The sequence below is a fragment of the Terrapene carolina genome, unplaced genomic scaffold (genome assembly GCF_002925995.2).
Source record: "Terrapene carolina triunguis isolate 2854851 unplaced genomic scaffold, T_m_triunguis-2.0 Scaffold58, whole genome shotgun sequence".
Taxonomy (NCBI): domain Eukaryota; kingdom Metazoa; phylum Chordata; order Testudines; family Emydidae; genus Terrapene; species Terrapene triunguis.
This window is the reverse complement of record NW_020664409.1, coordinates 13,253,759-13,270,029: the sequence shown is the minus strand read 5'-3', so window position 1 is coordinate 13,270,029 and position 16,271 is coordinate 13,253,759. Positions and strand designations below refer to the sequence as shown.

The 16,271-nt window shown below is 40.3% G+C and overlaps 1 protein-coding gene across 2 annotated transcripts in view; it reads left to right on the top strand.

The window, feature by feature from the left end:
- Positions 1-16,271, top strand: part of NFATC1 (nuclear factor of activated T cells 1) — a 147,347-nt gene that overhangs the window by 106,519 nt on the left and 24,557 nt on the right. The window contains exon 9 of one of the 2 annotated variants that reach the window (XM_024206820.2): positions 3,496-4,182. In XM_024206820.2, the coding sequence (XP_024062588.2) occupies positions 3,496-4,182 (687 nt within the window). The remainder of the gene's footprint in view (positions 1-3,495; positions 4,183-16,271) is intronic. The other variant, XM_024206821.2, reaches the window with a different exon arrangement.

The following is a 16,271-nucleotide window of genomic DNA, read 5'->3' as shown; positions in this document are numbered from 1 at the left end:
ACAAACGGGGTGTAAGATTAAGCAGGACCCAGACTTTGTCTTTTCACCTTCTTACATCATCGCATTGGTTACTTTTCTGGCTATAAACTCACTCTTCTGCCACACCACATCCTGTAGATTACACCTACTCATCATTGTGGGGCCTGATCCATCTCTGTATTACTCCAGTTGTATACCAGTGTGACTCCACCGAACACAAAGTTAGCATGTCAGTGTCGGCTGATTCAGAACTGCTTTACATCAGTTGTCTGACAGCACAATCAATGGAGTTACACCAGTGTAAAGCTGGAGTAAACCAGTGGTGAATCAGGCCCGCACTGAGGGCTGAATCCTTTCCCTCTGTTCTGCTACTGAGACAGTGCAAAGCAGCTGGAAAGCCAGAAAAGGGCAGCCAAGGATTCCCCCCATGCAAGGGTATCCTCAAGTTGTGCAAAGCTGGGATAGTCAGCCTCCCACACACACTTCTGCATAGAAGGCATATTGGGGGCCAAACCTTCAATTGTCACAGCTATAGGCTGCTCTAAATTATTCTGGGGGCCTTTTCAGCCCCAGGCTGGCCCAGGATCAGAAGAGTGGAAAGCCACCCTCCACAGCTGTAGCAGTGATAAGTTTGGTGCAGCTAAGGACTGAAGCCAGACTTATCGATACATAACTTTCCCCACCATTTACTTTGCTAATGAATATGGCCTTGATTGAGCTGCCCCTTTATAAATGTGCTGAAGACAGAAACAAGGAAATATACATATTGCTAAGTGAGGAAGCAAAGGTGTGCACTGCAAAGGGTGTGAAAAAGAACAGCCTGAGGTAATAGAACAGTGGTGGGAAACCCACATGTGGCCCATCAGGGTAATCCCATTGGCCGGGAACGGCGAACTGCAGCCACTGAGAGCTGCGGGGGGCTATGCTTGTGGATGGTCAACGTCAGCAAAATGTCTTGCGGCCCGCAATCAGATTACCCTGGTGGGCCGCATGCGGCCCGTGGGCTGCAGGTTGCCCAGCACTGTCATAGAATCAGTGTTCTCAATGCTTCCCCCACCAGCCCCATGTGCCACCACTTCAACATTGACACCATAAGATTCATAGGGTGTGTCTACACTGCAAGGTGGGAAGGTCCCAGAAGTTGGACTGCAGTCCGAGCCAGAATGTCTACACTGCAGTTAAGCAGCCTCTCAGCCTGAGCCTCACGAGCCCGGGTCATCTGGCATGGGCCAGCTGCAGGTGTCTAATTGCAGTGTAGACATACTCACAGTCTCATAGTTTTAAATGAATGAGATACTGCAAGGGTTATTGAGCACTGAATTGTCAGTGGATTTATTTGGAAATTCTTAGCACAGGTGTTTCTATAACTGATATATTGGGAAAATTCAGTATTCAGTGATCCTCGTATTTCCAGCTGTGCCAGGCTTTGTGCTCGTACAGTGAACCTAATGTAAAACACATGAGGATCTTGCGAAAGGTATTTTCTTACAGTCTCTGTGCGTCTCTGTTTATTGAGGTGTGTTTCTTTGGTCCTGAGTTTTCATAAAGGGTATAATATGGGTTTTATAAAGCTGTCCTTGAATCTAGAATCTCCTTCCCTGCAACCAGTACATTCCGAACCATGCTAACTAGCATGCAGCATGTGAGCAGGTGAAAATAGGAGGAGGAATCTGACAACAGCCCATTATCCATAATACATGCATCTTGAATGGCACTTGTGCACCTATTATGTACTTAAGCATGTTTTTACTAGTAGCCCAAGAAATCTTGAAGCAAGTGTTGCAAGCATCTGTGTGTAAAACAATATAAAAGGAGCAAAGTTAACAAGGGACTAGGAGGTTGTAAAACAAGGGTAGCAGAGTGCATTCACCAGAAGTAAAAACTGAGAGCATTAAAAGAATTTAACTATAGCTAATATACGCACGCATTTTAAATGGACTAAAAGCTCTTTTAAGGGTTCAAAATCCTCAAACACATGCATATACTTGGAACTGAATTGTTAGGTCACGGTACCCGGAGATATTTCATTGGTATCTACTCTACCCTAGCAGAATAGTTATTTTTATACCCTAACAGATATCCTGTGATAGTGCCATAAATTGCCAGCAATGCCTAAGAGCTATGAAAGTCTCTGCAGGTTTTTATTTGGGCAAGAAGATAAACCCTCACATGAATCCAAAATCACTGCTCTCTTTATTTAAGTTTGGGTCTGGCTAGAAAAAATATGTTTATTCAAACTCCTTGAAGTCATTGAGGCCCAGATTATTAAAGGTGTTAGGCATTACTGTGCTCAGCATTGCAATGCCTAACTGATTTAGGAGCTCAAATCTCATTTTCAAAAGGGATTAAGACATTTTGGAGCCAAAATCCCACGGATAGTCAATAGGATTTAGGCTCGAAGTGCCTAACTCCCTTCTGCAAATGACATTTAGGCTCCTAAATCAGTTATGTGTTGCAGTGCTGAATGCTTAAGTACCTTTAAAAATCTGGGCCATAGAGGCCTACCTGGCCCTTCTAATTTATAGTTCACCTGACCTTGGAAGTGGGGGTCTTTTCCCTGTGAACTGCATGTGCTGCTGGATATCCAGGAAAGGCAAAGTCCTCTCTCCCCTCTGAATTGCCTTTATTAGAGAGAGGCTCAAGATTTTTTTTCATGGTCAAAGGTCTGCTGAAGTTGTAAATTCCATACCAGTCACCCTTCATGTTTCAGAGAGGGGCATTCTCTCCATGACTGACAGGTACAGCCTCTTCAGCACACCTTTGGGGCAGGGGATGGAGGAAACAATTTGTCCACAATAGGAGCAGATTTCTTCTTGGTATGCAGAGTCTGGACTAACATTCTCCAGGAGGTAGCATTGGTAGTTTGGATCCAACTTGTGATCTCTGAGAGCTGGCTCCAACTTGTTGAATATTTTACACCCATTGGCTGGGTAGTAAGAAGCAGAGATTAAACACAGTTATGTAAAAGAAAAAATAAATGAGATTCCTGGTCTTTCGGAAAAAAAAAAGCCTTATTATCAAAAACTCCTTGTCCATAACAGTATTGTCATTTATCTTTGCAATTTTATTTCTGTTGAACTCTGAAAGCCCCATCTCCACCTTATTATTCTTGAATTTACCAAATGTGCAGACATTTATCAAATGGGCCATCAGTAGCAGTAGAAATGCAGTAGTACATCCAAGTTAAAATTTTTGCTTTGATTACTACAAATCCATGGAGCCCTTGGGTCCAAGGCTTCTACTGCAGCACAGCTATTTGCAAATAGATTTTTATAGCACATTAGTGCTGAAGGAGAGTCCAAAGAAAATAGTCCTTTTCAATATTAAAACCAGCTGTGACTTTCTTGTGCTGATGACTCATTCATTTTTTTTTATAGGGTGGGAGAACTAAGCAAAAGACACACAGAGTCTTATTCAAGACGTTGTTTGTTTTGCAAAGGGTATCCTAGCCACAAGCCAACTTGATCATACCAATATGCAACTCATGTTTATTTAAAACTTTTTTTCTCTTAACAGTTCCAATTATAAAAACAGAACCCAGTGATGACTATGAGCCTGCTCAAACCTGTGGACCAATGACCCAAGGATTAAATCCTCTCTCTAAACCATACTACAGCCAGCAGATCATGATGCCTCCTGATCCTGGTTCGTGCCTTGTGGCTGGCTTCACTTCCTGTCAGCAGAGAAACACTGTGATGTCATCTTCCCCCAACTCAAGCCCCAAGCTGCATGATCTTTCATCTTCTGCTTACAAGTGCATCACCAACCCAGGCCACAGTCACCTAGGACTTCAGCAGCCCGCTGGAGGTGTCCCCACCGTACAGGAAGTGCCAAGGTCTATAGTTGTGCACCCAAGTTCTCCAGAGCAATCATCTCTCATCATGCTGCAGCCGCAGGTGAGTCAACATCTGAGCAGTAGCTGTTCCCTTGGTTACCAACAAACACTCTATCCCAACAGTCCCTCTTCTCCAGTTCCATCCGTTACCCAAGAGCCAACCTATTTGCAGTCCTGCAGTCCAACTCACTCATCCATAATGGGTCAACAGCAGCACCAACTGCCGAAGGTTCAAAGAAATGAGTCTCCAACAAACCAACCACTGTCATTGCCAGAGTTGCATGAGGACAGTAATCATAATTTGGCCCCTATTCCTGTAATGATCAAGCGAGAACCTGAGGAATTGGACCAGTTGTACCTGGATGATGGTAAGTCTTCCACAGCTGTAGAGGTTTGCATTCAACCATATTGCTATATCAGTGAGTTCTTTTAACCCCCTTCACAATTCTGATGGAAGAAAGTGCGAATTAACAGCTTTGTGGAATGGTGCAGAATTTTGCTCTGATGTTCTCTGTCTGAGAAAGAGTTCCTTAATTTTGTTTGCAATAATGAAAGTGTATTTTTAAGCATTAAATGCTGTTAGTCACTGTAGAGCTAGCTGCATGACCAATAGCTACATTGCAATAATCTTAACCATATGGTCTTGGTTTCTGCCTATGCCAGTGACCTGTGGAATGGCAGTGAAAACATATTTAACATTGTCCTGTTCGTAATGCAGTGAAACTTCAGATACACAAATCTGATAATTGGAACTAAATCATAAACTGCTCTGTTTCAGCTGAGAAAACTCAAATTAAAAACTGAAGCATGTCCTCCAGCTGATGGCTTTTCAGTCTGGTAGCATCTGCAGTTAGGGCTTTTTTCTTTAGTTCCTACTGTAGATTTGTAGCCAATGTTTTTTTAGTTTGGAAGATTTTATAGAGATATACCCACACGCACCACTCAAATGTTAAAATGCTGTGATGAACTTGTCAGACTTCGGTTTCCAAAGATTTATTAACAGAACATAATAAAGAGGGTAATCTGGAATTTGATTATATGACCTCCCTGAACTGTGATTTAGCACTTACCGCTAAGTATCCCAGTCGTATTCTGAACCTTCACTTTAATGCAATATGTGAGCTCCCTTTCAATAGCAATATATTTTTATATAATATACTACGCTATTTGGAAAAGGAATGTCTTTGAAATGTCTGTATTGAAACTAATTGGTACCAAAGAGCTTCTGAATGTGATTGTCTTTCAGGGAGAAATTATAACAAAAGACAATTAATTTTACTTTTTTAATATAATTTTGGCGACAGTTATTCATTTGATTTCAAACTGCATGATACTTGCTGAATTAGGATAAAAACATTAGTATTTTTGAGCTTGAATAACAGCATTTTGCTTTTCAGTTCTGAGAAAACATCTTTCCTTAATAGAGATCCTAATCAGTTACATGACAGACAAATCGAAGAAATGTTCCTAATTAGGAGCACAGTTCATTAAAGTTTTACATGGCTGTTACACAATTTCATTGCATTTCTTTCTATGCTGAGGACAGGCTAGTCTTCATATAGACATTGTCCATTTTTTCCGCATGCATACTGCCATGAGAAACAAGATTAAAGCTGATGCAACCCCCAAAATGAAATAAACAACAAGTAAAAAGCCCTAATCAAATGAAAGATTGATAGAAAACAAAGATTAGCCAGGGTGGGACTGATCACAAGATTAACCGCTAAGATCTTCATATAATAATCTTGGAGATTCAATCCATATCAGTAGCCGTCATGTAACTATGCCTCCAGAAAAGCACCACATTACCCCTCCACAAATTATACCCATCATCCCCTCTCTTCCTTTTTTGTTTAATACAATTTATTTATTTTATGACTAATAAAAAATTAAAAGGATTACTTTGGAAGAGAGAAGTATAGGAATATCAGAACTCTCTCATTCTGAGCCACACTGATAGGCTGTGCAATTGGTGCAGTCCCACTGGGAGAAACACCCCCTCAGCATTCAGAAGGGTTCTCTGCTGCTCCCCATTGGAGGGGCATGGTTGGGGCTCAGGAATATTGGATGCAGGGATGCACAGATCCACTAGCCAGAACCCCCTCAGTGAAGAGGCACACAGCAATCTCAGAATCTGCTACAGCTCCTAGCTTGCAGTAGATGTCACAGGGCTACTCTGTTGATGCTCTGTGTTCTGGAAAAGAGAATTTCATTTCCCCACCCCAAGCTTATTTTCTCTGACATAGCGTAAATGACTTTGGCACAGTAGTTATTTTGCAATCTCCGATCACTGTAGCCAGGTGATAGAATCCATACTTCAGTATGTATCATGCTATTTAAAGCCATTCTGGGACCAGCCACAGAACTAGAGACAGAGAAACAATCCCTGCTTTTATTAATAGTAAAAGAAAATACATGACTCTATTGTTACCCTACTTCCACAAATTAAGGATCACTCTCTAAAAGCAGTGGTAGTAAAATAATAGATATATATACATATTTAAGGGACAGAGGAAATTCTCCCAATTGTATCAACATCTGACTCCCAGAAATGTACCTGAGAAACTGACAAACTTTTCTCACAACTATAATGTTATGTCTCCTTTCCCTCCTCATCTCTTTCTTTCCAACTGATTTACACTGTTTACTTCCCTTCCTGCCAGTGGTAATTTTATTGATGCTTATTATTTTTATTATGTTCTATGTGCTAGTGCCAATAATAATGTTTTGGTTTACGTATGGATTACACTTTACATTAAAAAAAAAAATTCACATTTCACCAGTGCCACCTCGAACACTATCAGTCCCCACTACGGTTAATCAGAAGTTAAAGTAGTAGTAGAAGTCTGTCCTTTTAGGGTTGCCCCATCTTCCCTAATTGTCTCATTGCTTGCAAGTGTAGCGAATAATTTTTATGAGGTTGTTTCAGTAAAGAGCCACCTTCTCATACCCAAAGACAGATTATAGAAGGATGGAATTTTGACCTACAGGCACAGTTCAGAAGGGCAGCTTGGTTACTGCAACATCTCTTGGTTTCCCAGTTATATATTACTCACTGAGATTGTGATACCTTTGCTTACAGTGAATAGTGCATTACATCATGAATTGTTTTACTGAAGTAATTGGAGCCAACTGTAGGTACTAATTGTAGGTACTCACCACTGGGAGTAAAGATATCACAAAGTGGGTCTGATTAACTAGGAAAAAGACCCTTTTGCTTGCTTTTGTTTGGCTGCAGTTAAAATCAAACCATCATCATTATTTCCCATTAGTATTTTATGCATCTTCAAGTGGGGTTTTTTTTTTTTGGAGAATTATGTAGACTATGTATTTTGTAATAATATTTTGAAGGTGGAAAAGCATAACACCAGTCAGACCAAGGAATAAGGAGCCAATTTCATCTTTATTGTTAATAGATTAAAATCACCTTCTATTTATAATTTAAACATTGATTCACTCATGTCTCCTTCAAACTGTTATAGCTAATTAAACTTTGTTTCTACATCTTTGTGTGAATAAACAATACAAAATCTGTAAAAATAAGTTAATTTTAATGCACAGCATTCCTTCCCTCCTACCCAAAATACACCACCCAACTCCCCCTCTCCCTAAAAGTAATTTAATAAAATCTAAGAAATCAAAACCAAAGGCCCTACTCTGTAAAAGGAGACATGACAGTGATTCCATTAAGCCCAATAGTATCTTTTATAGCTATTGATTTTATATGGAAGGTGCTCAGATACCACGGTGGTGGGTGACAGTGTAAAACCCTAAAATAGATAGACAGCATGCTAATGTGACCACAGGACAAATTAAAAACCCAACCCTGGTTACACAAAGTGACATTTGATTCAGAGTCTCACAAACTTGCCTTTTCTTTTTCTGGTTTGATTTATATATCCCTAATTCTAATACATTTTAAGTAATCTTGGACCTGGAATAAACAGAAGTTTTCCAGGTTCAAAGCCTGTGGGATCAAAGCAATATTAATTCATTTGGTCTGGAATAGGTCCAGACTTAGGCCATCTACATCACAGAGGTCCTTATAAAAAAGCAGTCAGTGTGTTTATATAAATATATGCACTGTATATGATGTTTCAGTGTTGGTATAATGATAGTCAGCTAACATGGTATAAAGAAAAAACCCAAGGAGGCTTCTATTTTGGCAAGTAAGTGTTGGTTTTGGCAATTTCATTTTAAACAAAAACCAACAGTAGCCACCTGGGCTACTGATTCGATTGGTAGCCTGTTTCAGTACATGAATATCTGTCTCAAAAACATTTATAAAACCCTTGAAACTCCCCTTGAAAAATCATATGGCTATATGTGAATATATTACTAATATTGACATGTGTCTGGCTCAGTTAGCACTTTTGTGTCACATGATGCTGAGATTTAATCCCAAACAAGACTTTGACTGACTTCCAATGCTGACACTGCAGTAGTAAGGGCTGAGGTACTGTTTAAGGTGTTGTCCTTCAGATGAAAGAGTTAAAATGAGCTTTTATCCCTGTCTCTGTTGGTCATCCATGAAATTCCATATTTCTTTGCAAAAAGAGTAGGAGATGCCCTCCATGCCCTGACCACAGTCCTTATTCAGTAATGCAAGTGGTAATGTCCAAGACACTGTGTGTGGGAGATATTGCTGATTGCCTAATGGCTTCTCCCTTAGCAGTATTGAATTCGGGGTCTGATCCAAAGCCCAATAAAGTCAATGGGTATCTTTGATATGAAAGGTGCCTTATTAAAAGGACAGAGGTATGTCCCAAGCCGAGTCTCCTATACTGGGGAAAGGAGAAGATTTCATGAATTGCACGAGGATCTAACCTGGGAACAGCTCAGACACTAGGGTGATAGGAGCTATAGAAAACCCTACAAGACAGACAGACAGCTAAACACAAATTCTATTCTGTTAAGTGTTTTCAGAATCATTGATTTATCAGCAATGAGTCTTCAATACAAAGCCAGGCAGAAGATTGTTCACAGGGCTCAAGATAACTGCCACATGAAGGAGAACTGGGCCCAGGAACAGTTAGCTATCATTGGCTTACCAGGCCACTGGAGTACAAATGAGCTATACAGCCATTTGCAAAACAGAGCAGAATTATCACTAACTAGCCAAAGAGTCAGCTGCTTTGGGGAAATTAAGAACTGACCTGAACTTTTTCCCATCCCTGGAACCAAACATTATTTCATGTACTGAGATGTGAATGCTCGGTTAATGTTTATTTTACACTTTGTATGCTTTTCCTTCCTGGTCTGAGTCACAACTTGTGCCAAAATACCGCAAGAAAGTCTATTCTGATGGTATTTTCAGTTCAGTTTTGCTGACCAAGATGGCTCAGAGAAGTTTCCAAATTTTTGATTGCTTTACTCAGATGTTAGCAATAACCCTTTGTGGCCATAAGCAGCTCAGTAGAACTTAGTCTGTGGACTGGACAGGCCCTTGGTTAAAATCAGAATAGGGGTGGCCAAAGGTGGCTTAAAGTCATCTTCCCTGCCCCCACTTCCCATTCCTGTGCCGAGTGTAGCTTGGGTGGAACAAAGAATTGAGCCCAAATCTTCATATTGCAAGGACAGAGAGAATTCAATTAGGTGTTTTAATGCCAAGAAACGTCATTAGGGTTATGATTGGCACCCCCGCTGGCTGATACATTTTTTGAGCTGCAGCAGAATGACACTCAATTGTGAAATTATTTCCTGACGTTAAAAACATCAAAGAAATGGCTTAGCATTCATTGGTAATGATATCTCTGCAAGCAAGAGGGAAACACATTGGTACCAACAGGAAAGGGATTTCATTGTGATCTGTCTTCTCAACACATTTTGACAGTTATTATATACTCTTGCTCCCAGCTTTCATTTTAATTAGTACCGAGACAATAACAAATACGTTTTAATACAAAAACAATATTTATGTTTTGAATAAAGGTTGTGCTTGAGCTACAAAGTTCAAGTTCGAAACTTGCCCAAAGCCCATGACTGTTTGGACTCAGACTTTTGGGGTAAAATTCTGGCCTCACTGGTTTTTAAATTTGTTTCCTAGCACTTTTCCTTTGGGTCTGATTCCAGATGCTATGGATTTTAAGAACTCTCATGTGCTGCTTTGAAAGTTAATTCCTCCCCTCCCCCGTTTTTTTTGTTTGTTTGTTTTTTTAAATAAAGGGTTAGCTTCTGATCTTGATGCTATTGGATGTGTATGTTTAACTCCCTGCATAGTGACGAGAATATATACATCATAAACAAAGAAGTGTCTGAATTTTTCAGTATGTGGCTGACAGCAATTACTGCAAACACATCATCAGCTTCTTTTTAAAACAAGTAGGCTTTTGCCCCCATAATTATCTCGGTACAGCTGAGTTTTATCGTTCTTTGACCATGAATGCACTCTTTTCAGCTTCTTTTTTTTAATCTAAAAAAGTAAATTGGGAGCATTAAACTCCCAATAATAAGTAAAAGTGGCAAAACCACCGGTAAAGTGTTAGTGAAAGCTGCAGCCTCCCCAGCCATTTCATTTTAAACACGGCTCTTTTAAAAATAACTTTTGCAGTAAAAGTTTAACTCGTGGATGTAATGTGAGCTATTGCTAATGTCATTCCCATGAATTGCTTATATTGTCGCACTGTTAGATGTCTGACAAGTCCATATATCTCCGATACAGTATATATGAAATTCGGTTGCCTCTAAACCATATGTTCATTTTTTATATCCCTGTATATTTCTGAAGTGCACGTGATTTGGTGATATAGTTTATTTGAACAGGAACTGTAGCAGACAGAATTATTCTTTTGCTGAAATGTATCCTTTTTCATACATTTCAGCTTTGTGATTAAAGTGATTGGCTCTCAAGGCATTAAGTTTAGTCTGGTGCTGCCACAATTATGCCTTTGAAAATTTCTGAGTTCACTCTCTGATTTCCAGTAGTCCAGATGTCATTAGAACAACATGCAGGTAGTCTACAAAGTCCAGTAATACTGTCTACACTTCAGTCTGGATATGAGCTTTCCCTCCCTCCCTGTTGGCCTGGTCTAGCAGCTCTGGGGGAAAAACAAAAAGCTTTCCTCATGGAAAGTTTTACTAAACCTGGCCCCATGCTTGAGTCAAGACACTTCTCATTTCTAATGATAGTTGAAGGTGTACATGCTACTGTGTCGTTAACATTTAGGATGTAGGTGATATCTGATGGATAGGAGAAATAATATAAAGGACTCAAATAATTCATTAGGGTCAGACCTTTAGTGGACGTAAATGTCTGAGTTTGAGTGGTAGACCATTAAACTAAACCACGCATGGTCAGGATAGCAAGATTGCCTTTTCACTGTTCATAGCAGTCTTTGTGAATAGAATCTCCCTGGAGCCTCTCAAAAAGAGAGCCTCCAAAACTGCAAATGACAAAAACAGGTATCATTTCCTGATTCCGCCCAGTCCAGTGCATGCAACCTATTGGTGCTAACATTTTAGATGCTGTGTGTTGTGAAATCTAATGGTGAACTTTGATTTTATTCTTTGAACATTAACACAAGGTCTTTAAGAGTCCAGTTCTTCAAGGTGTTGAGATCTCTTCTGAGATTGGTTGAGTGTCCTCAACTCCCATTCACATCCAGGGCTGCTGAATGAGGGTATTTTGCAGCAGCAAGGGTGAGCAGGCATCCAAAAAGAAGAAGGTCTCAGTGGGCAGTAATTTGCAGTAGGGATATCCTATGGTATTTTTAGTGTTCAGGAAACAACACTTGCATTGTGTGTGCCTTTGCATTAAACATTCCAGGCCATTAAGTGCACGCTGAGGCTGTGTCATACTGCGTCTCTTCAAACTAAATACCAATTTCACTCTGCAGCCCTGGTACTCCCTGTGCAATTAAATGGGGAAAAAAATCACGTCTCACTTCTACATCTTATTCATTCTCTTACTTCCATAGTAATGGATATTGGCATTGGTGTTTCAAACAGGAAGGGGTTTTTAAAGTTTTCTTAGGTGAGCTGGGGAGAAGGACTTGCTGCGTTTCAGCTTCAGTAACATTACGTCTGCTTATAAGCCTGGCCTGGTGCCAAAGAAAATTTGTGGCTTGCAGAAGCAAAGACTTTCCTGAGAAAGCTTTGTTCGGATGCTAGCGCTCATTTTTGGAATATGATATTTGTTTAAAAGATTTCTGAAGAGTGTCACCATTGAGCTGTGCAATGTTAGCTGGTCAGGAGTTATTATCGTGTGAGCCACTTAAAGTCCCAGTACTGTAGTGCCTGACCCGTCTTGACAAAAGGTATCTGGAGAAGTTGTTTCAGAAAGAACCCTTTTCTCTATTGACTTGAGTATAAAAGAAGTAACACATAGATCCCTGCTATATCTAGCAGGAGTTAGATTTAACAAACATAGAGCCCAATCCTGCCAACACCTAGGCATATGAGGAAGTTTACACCCGTAAATAGTCTAATTGACTTCAAGAACAGTGAACTTTGCTACCAGTTAGCAAGCTATAATGTTATTAGATTACTAAAAAGCAAAAGATCTGCTCCTATTCCTGCTTAAGTCAACATTCCCTTTGGTTTCACAGGGAGTAGACCAGGCCCAAAGCTAGCAGTTAAAATGCATAATAGCCACATTCATTGAAATCTAGTTGTTGATAGACAGTCAAAGACTGGAGTCTCTTTTGGGAGAATTCTATGCAGCATAGTTGATTGTTTCATCTACATCTGCTTGACAACTGTGTTTTTTCAGTCAGACCTTTGGTACAGTAATAGACGCTGTGTGCTTGCTTTCTTTGCAAGGCTTTATGGCAGCTTGAGCATCAGTCGTCTTCAGTGAGCTACTTGATAGGGTAACTCCTGTTCTTTCCTGTCTCAGAGTTTTCTGAGGGACTCTAATTGTATTGCCACCAAAGGGGAAGCTGTTTTCCCTGAGCTACTGTGCTAAGAGGAGGTTTATCACAAAGGATCACCCCCCAGGGCCTCCTTGTCCTCCGCATCTGGGAAAGGCTGCCCAGTCTTAACATTGTAAATATCAGCAAATAAGCCATGTAGTGGGAAAGCATGGGCCTATATCTCTTTGACAAAATTAACTGATTTCAATTGCAGACCAAAGAGCCTGCCCTGGGGCTCTGCTGAGGTGACAAAGACAGACTTTGAGGTTGAAAAGGCCTTTTAGTGTGGTGTGGGTTTGTTGGTTGTTTTTTTTTTAAACTTATCATATTTTTTTAAAATACCAAAGAGTATTAGGTGAAGTGAGATGGTGCTGAAAGAATATACAAACACTTGAGTTTTATAGTCCTGGAGCACCATATTTGTAGTTCCAGTATTCGGACTACCTTGAAAAACATGCTGCAGGCTACAAGAAGGTCATAATCAGTGGATCAAATCCTGCAATTTTGCCTTGGGTTATAAAACACAGCCCCCAAGCAAAATGTAAGGAAATGGGCCACAGAGTTCCCCTGCACAACCTCTTTTTTTCATCCCCCTGCAGCAGAACCATGATTGTTCCACAGAATTTTGGCCATAACATATCCAGATAGGAATGGCGGAGGCAGGATTTCAGGCTCTGTTCTTACTCAGCCAAACCTCCCCTGTAATATGGACTTTAGTGGAAGCTTGGACTAAAGATTTGTAGGGTTTGGACAGTGGACTAAATTCTGTCCCTGTGTAAGCGTTTTGAGGTCTGTGAGGTTGAACCTGACTGATAGTGGAATGTGACCCACTTTGACCAGTTGAGAGCAGAAATTCATGGATACCAAATAAATAACACCTACTAGAGACTGTATAAGACAGAGAGGGAGGACATGCTGCTGTTGCTTGCTTTTGTTGTTGTTGTTACCTCTGAGGCTTGCAGAAATATGAAAGTGCAAAAGATTTATTAGAAACAAAACTAAAATGATTAAAATAAAAATAATAATAATATATGGAGATATACCTATCTCATAGAACTGGAAGGGACCCCGAAAGGTCATTGAGTCCAGCCCCCTGCCTTCACTAGCAGGACCAAATACTGATTTTTGCCCCAGATCCCTAAGTGATCCCCTCAAAAATTGAACTCCCAACCCTGGGTTTAGCAGGCCAATGCTCAAGCCATTGAACTATCCCTCCCCAAGTCATATTTATATACTATTGAAAACCTTTCCCTCACGGATTTGAATGTGTATGTGTGACTGAGCTCGTTGAAAATTCTCCATGTCTATTGAAATTCTCCACATGTATTGGAAATATGAGGCCAGGCGGATACCCTGTACTATGGACTTTCTGCTGTCCTTAAACTATTCCAAAACTGAACTACCGGATGGCAGTTCTGAAACTGGCTCCACACTTTCAAATGCAGATGACTCTATTACTGAATGTTTTCCAGACATTTGAGTATTCGCTAATCAACTATTTTCATGGAAAATACAAGCCAACTGTAAAGATTATTTCTTCACTAGTATTAATTGGGTGTTTTCAATCTTAAATGAGAATAAATTAGAGCTCTAAAGCATTCCAAGATTTAAACATAGACTAATTACTTGAAGACTTTTACCTCTGTGCATCTGGATTATCCATTGATGACCACTCCAGACTGAATCGCTTTATAATAGAGAACCATTGTACAAGCATTACTAGTGAGGTGAAATGTGCTTGTCTGACCTAAAATGAGGATGTGTTACACTTTAATGTCAAAAGAGACTTCAAGGGGAACTGTTATTACTGATAACTCATTTATATTGCTTGTTGGTTTTGTTTATTTTATATTTAGATAGACAGACAGACCTTTCCCCACTCCATTAAATGTTCTATGGCGCAAGATTATGCGTGCCTGATTCTGATCTCACACCGGTGTAAATCAGGAGTAGGTCTGTGGAAGTCAGTGGAGTGATACCAGTGTAAAACTGGAGTTCAGAACTAGGCCAGATGTCTCTTCTTTGGCAGGAGAGTCAGCCAGAGTGCTCAGAATCATGTGGAAATATCCAGAGTGTTTTTCAGTAGCGTAAATAGTTTGGGAGGAGGGGTTTCATACGCAGGCAGGGGTGAATTTGGTTTTTGTGATAAAGACTGATAGCCCTGGCTGTAGCCAGGTATGTTTCTCTCAAGCACTGTGCATGGTTCTCTTTGAAAAGGGGCTTCTGGAGGCAGATCCACAGGCCCAGCTTCAATCCCAGCCTCTTTATGTCTATTTAAACCAGAATAAGTGATGGGATTATTACTTTGTCACACATGAATGTCAGTAAAATTGACTAGAAAACTTATCAGAAAAAGGAGAGAAGAAAAACTGATTCCAAGACAGAAAGTCTTAGACTTCAGCAGGAATGTGCACTCCTAAATGATCGTACACAAGCCAGCAGTGGCTGCTCTGGAGGACTTTCCAGGAACTCAGCAGCTGCTTCCAGCAATCCATGCTAGATGTCTGCAGCCCAGACCAGAATTACTGCAACCTGTTCCAACTTTAGACTCAAAACTAGAAACACTGGGTGAGATTCTCCGTCGGCATGAATCAGCGAAGCTCTATTGATGTCCGTGGAACTGTGCTGATTTAGGCCAGGTGAAGATCTGGCCCATCTTCTGCTAGAATGGCAGAGACTGAGGAGAGCAGCTCTTTGTAGAGATGTTAAAGCCTCTCTCTGCCAGCAGAGAATTTTAAGTGTTGCAGAAAGGTTTACAATATTTTGATGATAAAACTGAAGACTTGGGAAAAGGTTACAGTGTTGAAACCTAAGTCTAAGGTTTTGCAGAGGAAGCTGAAGGAAAAGCCTGGGAAACAGAACATCATTTTTGATAAATCAATGTAGCAAATGGAGATATGCTGATGGGAAGGCATTTCCTCTATTGTTTTGGCAGTCAGGTTGGTTACACATTGAGTGATAGGCCAGATTTTCATCCTGTGTTCAGCATAGCTCCATTGAAACATGCATCTGAGTCATCCCATTGTAATGAAGTTTATACATGCTTGTAAGATCAGATCTGTGTGGCGGGACCCTTGTATTCAAGTGGAGCCTGACTTAAGTGGGGTGCCACGCTGGGACAAGGATCTAACTGCAGTATCAGGCCCTATATTTGGTGATGGATATAAGCGTGTGTGTTTGTGTGTTTATATATATTTACTCTATTTGGAAAAAGATATCTCTATTTCTTCTACAGTACCAATATTTTTGCCATAATGCTGTAAAATGTAGATACACATTGTAAAGTTTAAAATGAGAATATATGGCTGGTTTGGCGGTGAAACTACATGTTGGTATAATTTTAGGGGAAGTGAGAAAGAATATTAATAAGAGGAAGGGGAAATAAAACATCTCCATTAAAAAAGATGAACAAGGAAGCATGAGATGTGGGAGGAGTAGGGTAGGATAAATGTGTGGGTGGCGGGGGAAATGGATATACATCTGAGACTGCACTAATGAATAACAAAAAGAACAGGAGTACTTGTGGCACCTTAGAGACTAACAAATTTATTAGAGCATAAGCTTTCGTGGGCTACAACCCACTTCTTATATGCATCCGAAGAAGT